General features: G+C 43.3%; 1 protein-coding gene across 8 annotated transcripts in view; it reads left to right on the top strand.

Annotated features, from left to right (window-relative positions):
* The first annotated feature begins 774 nt into the window (after positions 1–774).
* Positions 775–7,450, top strand: part of ccdc171 (coiled-coil domain containing 171) — a 244,842-nt gene continuing 238,166 nt past the window's right edge. For 2 of the 8 annotated variants that reach the window (XM_033018273.1, XM_033018275.1), the window contains exons 1-2: positions 1,402–1,723; positions 1,991–2,150. In XM_033018273.1, coding sequence (XP_032874164.1) covers positions 1,627–1,723; positions 1,991–2,150 — 257 coding nt within the window. In that variant the 5' untranslated portion in view covers positions 1,402–1,626. Of the gene's footprint in view, positions 951–988; positions 1,008–1,384; positions 1,724–1,990; positions 2,151–7,450 lie in introns of those variants that run through there. The other 6 variants (XM_033018274.1, XM_033018276.1, XM_033018270.1 and 3 more) reach the window with 6 other exon arrangements.

Here is a 7,450-nt window from a genome sequence, read left to right as displayed (position 1 = left end):
CAGAGCAGCGTGTCTCTGCTCAAGGCAGCTATTACAACAGATCCAATTATAACTCTCAAAAGATGTTTGAGCAGATCTATGGATAGGAAGGCTTCAGAATGTGGAATGGAAGCGGAAGCAAGCAAATTGAACTAGTCCAGAATGACAACTTGGTTAGTATTGCCAAATTGGGCCAAAAGGCCTGTTTACATGCTTGTATAGCTTTACAACTCTCTGTCGTAGGGCCCTTAATGTATTGCCGAAGAAAATTTGCCTGAACATATTTCACAAATTCCCTTTGCATTATGGCAATCCACATGAGGAAAGTTAAAATCCCCAACAATGACCACCCAAATATTTTTGGAACTCTCCATATTTGTTCCTGTAATTCCTCGCATCCATTTGGGGCCGACAGTATAATCCCAGCCAGGTCACTTTATTTCTCAACTCTGCCACTAAAGCATCACTTGTTACTCCCTCGGTAATTTAATTGTCATGATTTCCTCCTGAATCAAAAATGCATCTCCCCCTGCTCTTTCCATCTCTATCCCACCTGTAGTACGTGTGCCTTGGAACATTTATCCATGCCTGGGTTCATCTGCCTTACACTTCATGCTTCTAGCTTTGATACGAAAGCAACAGTCCTTCCCCATCCCTGCTGTGCTCCTGCCTGTCTTGTCAACGGAACCTGACCTGTTTCAACTTCTAGCCTCCCATCTGCTTTAATACAGCTATAGATCCTATACATATGTTTAACACAGCTATAGATAGCGTATATATAGACGGATTGACTTGTCTTGGCTTCTCTCTCACCGGTTGCCAGGCGACCAACTGTCCTCCAACCGTCGCCGCGGCCTCGCGTTGTTGCCGGAAGCGCCGCCGCGGACCGGAAGTCAGTGAGCCATTTTAAACCAAAGACCCTGCCCGTGCTTCCCGCGTCGCGTCGCAGCGAAGAGAGACTGCGGGACGTTTACAGAAGCAAAGATTATAGAGGAGCATAAGATCTTTGCACAGAAGCGGCGCAGCAGGTCCGTCCCCCCCTCTATAATCTTTGGTCCCCCACAGCGGGCCGGGATACTCCGGGGAAGGGTGTCCAACCCACCCGTAATGTCACCCATGCCTTCTCTCCAGGGAAGCTGCCTGTCCCCGCTGAGTTACTCCAGCATTTTGTATCTATCTTCGCTGTAAACCAGCATCTGTCGTCCCTTCCTTCCTGTACCAACTCTGGGAAAGTTTTCTTGCCCACGTCCCGGACATTGCTGCCGTCTGGCCAAACCTGCGGCGGCCCCTCTTTACTCTGACTCGCCAGTCTTCCAGCTCGTCGTGGTCAAATATAAATCTTGCTTTAGTATCTTTGGTCGTGATCTTCCTCCTTCCCATTCTCCACCCTCCTCCTTCCCCCCCCCCCCCCCCCCCCCCTATGACCCGGGTTCCCAGGGTCAGCATCGCCAGGCCAGGGTTAAACGGCGCTGTTTGTTCACAATGCCCAACTGTGAAACGTAATAGTTATGCACTGCACTGTCTTGCCGCCTTTTGATTTCCCCATCCCGCCGCCCTTTGATAAATAGGAAACCGCTTCCCCCTTGCCGTTTCAGCTGACAAGCTTCCAGAGTGTCTTTTCCTTCTCGAACCACCTCTGAGAGCCCGATGCCCCTCCTTACAAACACTACCCTCTCCGTGTTCTCCAGCACGAAGTGGTTGCAAAGCCGGGGCGAATACACGGGTGGGCGGGACGGAGTCAGTAGTAAGTGTTTTCTGAATTTGTGTTTCTGCAATCTAGCTTTCTGATAGTATTAGTTTGAAACCGTCAGCTGAATCATTCGTAGTTGGGGCCATAATGACCCCCAATCTGAGCAAATATCCCCTTAACGTATACTAACTCCATACGCTCATGTTCCCATAAATTCCAGACTCCAGGAAATTTATACAAAGGAAATAACTTTTTTTTGTTATGCAACTAATCTCACGACAATCCTGAAAATCCTGAAAGTATTTTTCTCTACCTATTCAGAATTTAAAATATGTAGGGGCGAAGTATTGTCTGCTACAGATCTTCAAGTTCCAATGCGACCTACCCGAGCTGGAACTGGTGACGGTATGGGATCAAGGAATATTATCATTCCAAAAACGCCTGCTCGGGAAAAGCAAAATCCTTCGAATGAAATTGAAAGGTAATGTAGTTTCAATGTTAATTATTACTGACCACAAAATGCATCATTCAATAAAAATCTGAATTATTAATGATCCTTGCCATTTAGTGTTTTGCATAAATAATTGAGTTTACTTTGACAGAAATAATCTAGGACGAAAATTAACTTATTTGTAGGTTAAAAAGGCATAGCGTTTGTTTTGCCATTTATGGTTAATCTTCTTGTACTTTCAGCCAACATTTGCAGAGGTGCATGTGGTTTAAGCTGTTCCAGAATTCACCCTGCTGCAAGCATAATTGCTCATTTATTTCATTTATTTTCTATTTCTGGGGTGTTTCTGTATTACAGCTTTGTTATCCATCAAAACGTTTTTTTCCAAAAGATAAGGTCTTTGTGATGATAAAGTTATGAAAGTCAACATGAGAAGGAGGCTATTTTGCCTTTTAAGAAATGGATCATTAAAAAAATAATTTAACTCCCACTCATCTTTTACCTGTATTGTTCAAAAATAACTCAATTTCTGATATGAAGTTAACTGATAATTTATTCTTAGTTGTATAACTTTTAATATTCAAAGTGGACGAGTGTTTGAAGTTGCGTCACTGAATGTACTTAAGAAGTGTCCAGATAAACGTGAATTAGTTACGCATTGATGGCAATGGACCAAGTACTGGGCAATGAGATTAATATACAAGGGCACCCACTGATCAGTCAAGAGGTTAATAAACAAAAAAAAATAATACATTAAAAAAAACCCAATATAATGCAAAAACCCAAAGTCCTTAGTGATTTGTAGGTCATAGTTTAGTTAGTGTTTGTAGTATTCAATATTTTTCGTTGGTTGTTGAGAAAACGCTGTTCTTGAATCTGGAGAGCACTGTTTTCAAACTCCTATACCTTTCTCATGATGGCAGGAATGAAATGAGAGTGTGATCGGGGTGGTGATGATGCTGGCTACCTTTTTGAGGCATTGCCTCCTATAGATTCCTTCTGTAGTAGGTAGGATAGTACTCGTGATGAACCGTCTGCTATTTTTTGTAATCGGTTCCTGGGGTTCAAGTTGCACACAGCCCTGAGGTGCTCCTGTTCCTGTACTGATGGTTATCAAGGAGGAAGTGTTGTTACCAATTCGTACCAATTGTGGTCTGTTGATGAGGACATTGAGGATCCCATTACATAGGGATAAGCAGAGACCCTGAGACTGATAACTAGTTTGGAGGGGAGGATAGTGCTGAACACCAAACTGTAGTCTATAAACAACAGCCTGAGCATATGTGTGCTTATTGTCAAGTGGTCCAGTGCAGAATAGATAGTGAGATCGCATCCACTGGAGTTCTATTGTGGCAGTTGGCAAATTGTAGTGGGTCGAGGTTCTAGCTAAGGTAGGAGTTGATATGTGCCATAACCATCCTCTGGAAGCACTTCATCATCTTGGATATGGGTGCTATGGTTGGTAGTCATTGAGGCCTGTCACCTAGCTCTTCTTGGGCCCAGTATTATTGATGCCCCAGTCAATGTGGATGACTTGGCCGAATGCTCTTGTTTCCAGGTTGTAAGATTCCATAAAGACTGTCTACAAACTGGTTCCAAAATTCACTTCTATGCTGTGTGGAACTATTCATAGCACTCCACATGTGTCTTTAACATGAATGTATACAGCTGAAATATAACTTCTATACCTTTTTAGCTCTAATCCTTGATGTACAAAGGACATTTCATTAGTCTTTTTGTTTACAATGCAAGAGTGCTGACCGTTAGAGTGGATGAATGCAGGCCATGGATGGGACGTGCAAATAGGATGTTCTAGCCGATATGGAAACCTGGCTAAGTGAGCGATAGGACTGGCAGCTTAATGTTTCTGCTTAAGGGTACAGGTGCTACAGGAGGGATAGGGAAGAGGAGGGTAATGTTGCTTAATTAATTAAGGCAAATGTCAAGGCAGTATTCCAAGAAAACATTATTGGTGGTTCGTCCAGTAAGGCCCCTTCCTAAAAGTGAATGACCATTTTGTTGGGCGTGTACTATAGGCCTCCAAATAGTTAATGGGAATTAGAAGAATAAATATGCCAGTCTCACTACGGCCCTATACAACTGCAGAAGGACCTCTTTGCTCCTATACTCAACTCCTCTTGTTATGAAGGCCAACATGCCATTTGCTTTCTTCACTGCCTGCTGTACCTGCATGCTTACTTTCATTGACTGATGAACAAGAATCCCTAGATCCTGTTGTACTTCCCCTTTTCTCAACTTGACACCATTTAGATAATAATCTGCCTTTTTTTGCTACCAAAGTGTATAACCTCACATTTATCCACCATAAACGGCATTTGCCATGCATCTGCCCACTCACCCAACCTGTCCAAGTCACCCTGCATTCTCATAGCATCCTCCTCACAGTTCACACTGCCACCCAGCGTTGTGTCATCTGCAAATTTGCTAATGTTACTTTGAATCCCTTCATCTAAATCATTGATATATATTGTAAATAGCTGCGGTCCCAGCACCGAGCTTTGCGGTACCCCACTAGTCACTGCCTGCCATTCTGAAAGGAACCCATTAATCCCTACTCTTTGTTTTCTGTCTGCCAACCACTTCTCTATGCATGTCAGCACTCTACCCCCAATACCATGTGCCCTAATTTTGCCCACTAATCTCCTATGTGGGACCTTATCAAATGCTTTCTGAAAGTCCAGGTACACTACATCCACTAGCTCTCCCTTGTTCATTTTCCTAGTTACATCCTCAAAAAAATCCTGAAGATTAGTCAAGCATGATTTCTTCATAAATCCATGCTGTTACAGCTATCCAAATGTCACAGTCACCGGATTCTGCGGCTTTGCACTGACATTTTAATAACTCTGGCACTGGCCACTCAAATCAGCTGCCCTGGACATTTTAATGACTGGTTTTACTGTATTTTAATGTTGCTGCTTTACCTGCTTTTAACTATTTATACTGTTTCATCAGGGACTGGATTGTTTTTATTGTTATTATGTGTGAAATGTTTTTAAGTTTCATGTGCGATGCTCCGGTATTCCCTGGGAAACGTCTTCTCATTTTGCACTGTACAACTGTTGCTTTGCAAGATGACAATAAAGGTTGATTGATTGATTGATGTGCCGCTATTTCATCTTTTATAATTGACTCCAGCAGCTTCACCACCACTGATGTCAGGCTAACTGGTCTATAATTCCCTGTTTTCTCTCTCCTACCTTTCTTAAAAAGTGGTATAACATTAGCTACCCTCCAATCCACAGGAACTGATCCTGAATCTATAGAACATTGGAAAATGATCACCAATGCGTCCACGATTTCTAGAGCCACTCCCTTAAGTACCCTGGGATGCAGACCATCAGGCCTTTGGGATTTATCATCTTTCAGTCCTATCAGTCTACCCAACACCATTTCCTGCCTAATATGGATTTCCTTCAGTTCCTCCGTCACCCCAGATCCTCTGGCCACCAGTACATCCAGTAGATTGTTTGTGCCCTCAGTGAAGACGGATCCAAAGTACCTGTTCAATTCAACTGCCATTTCCTTGTTCCCCAATAATAAGTTTACCTTTTTCAGTCTTCAAGGGTCCAACTTTGGTCTGAACTAATTTTTTCCTCTTCACATACCTAAAGAAGCTTTTACTATCCTCCTTTATATTCTTGGCTGGCTTACCTTCGTACCTCATCTTTTCTCCCCGTATTGCCTTTTTAGTCATCTTCTGTTGCCCTCCAAACATTACCCAATCCTCTTGCTTCCTGCTCATCTTTGCTACGTTGTACTTCTCTTTTATTTTTCTACTGTCCCTGATGTTCCTTGTCGGCCACGGTCGCCCCTTACTCCCTTTGGAATATTTCTTCCTCTTTGGAATGAACGGATCCTGCACCTTCTGTATTATTCCCAGAAATACCTGCCATTGTTGGTCCACTGTCATCCCTGCTAGGGTATCTTTGGCCAGTTCCTCCTTCATGGCTCCATAGTCCCCTTTATTCAACTGTAACACTGACACCTCCGATTTACCCTTCTCCCTCTCCAATTGTAGATTAAACCTGACTATATTATGGTCACTACCTCGTAATGGCTCCTAAAACCTCAAGTTTCTTTATCAAATCCGGTTCATTACATAACACTAAATTGCCTTCTCCCAGGTAGGCTCCAATACAAGCTGCTCTAAGAACCGTAACGGAGGCACTCTACAAAGTCCCTTTCTTGGGGTCCAGTACCAACCTGATTTTCTCAGTCTACCTACGTGTTGTAATCTCCCATAACAACCGTAGCATTACCTTTACTACATGCCAACTTTAACTCATGATTCATCTTGCACCCTATATCCAGTCTACTGTTTTGGGGGCCTGTAGATAAGTCCCATTAGGGTCTTTTAACCCTTACAATTCCTTAGTTCTATCCATACTCTCCACATCTCCTGTTTCAATGTCACCCCTTGCAATGGACTGAATTTCATTCCTCACCAACAGAGCTACCCCACTCCCTCTGCCCACGTGTCTGTCTTTTCGAAAGGAGGTATACCCTTGAATATTCAGTTCCCGGCCCTGGACCTCTTGCAGTCATGTCTCTGTAATTCCCACAACATCATACTTGCCAATTTATAACTGAGCCTCAAGCTCGTCCACTTTATTTCGTAGGGTTAACATCTTTGCAAGAGGCAGGGTGGGAAGAAGTGTAGTCCTGTTGGCTGTTGTAGTTGATAGGTTTGTAACAGATGTCCATTGACAGTCTGTCTCCTGTCAAAAAGACAGAGATTGAGAAAAGGGGAGAGGGGTATCCGAGATAGTCCAGGTGAATTTGAAGGCATCTTTGCAGGAGGGTGGAAGTAGTTCAGATACCTGTGGGAGTCGGTAGGTTTATAAAATATGTCAGTAGATAGTCTGTCTCCTGAGATGGAGACAGTGATCAAGAAAGGGGATGGAGGTGTCCACGATAGTCTAGATAAATTTGAAGCCCATGGAAGGATGAGGACAAAGAGATCTTTTAGGAAATTGTGAGTGGCATGTGACTGAAATGTCTGTGCAAGCCTTTTGGGACCAGCGACCAATTCTCTTAATAGTTGTGGGCCTGCCCTGTCTTTAGCCATAAGTTAAAGTTCTGAATTGGGACAAGGCCAACTTTGGTAATAGGTAGGAACTTGCTAGATCTTTTCTGCCTACATGTGTCCAGTACCCTCCATTCCCTGCATATTCATATTCCTGTCTGAAAGAGACTCAAATGGTGCTAACGTATGGGCTTCAAACACCACCCTGGCAGCACCATTACTTTATTTTAAACTCTGGATCTAACCTGGGGATCTGTGACTCTATAGACAAATTATTTTG

Source organism: Amblyraja radiata, chromosome 3, assembly GCF_010909765.2.
Source record: "Amblyraja radiata isolate CabotCenter1 chromosome 3, sAmbRad1.1.pri, whole genome shotgun sequence".
NCBI lineage: Eukaryota > Metazoa > Chordata > Chondrichthyes > Rajiformes > Rajidae > Amblyraja > Amblyraja radiata.
Note: the sequence above shows the minus strand (reverse complement) of the source record. Positions and strands in the feature narration are given on the sequence as shown.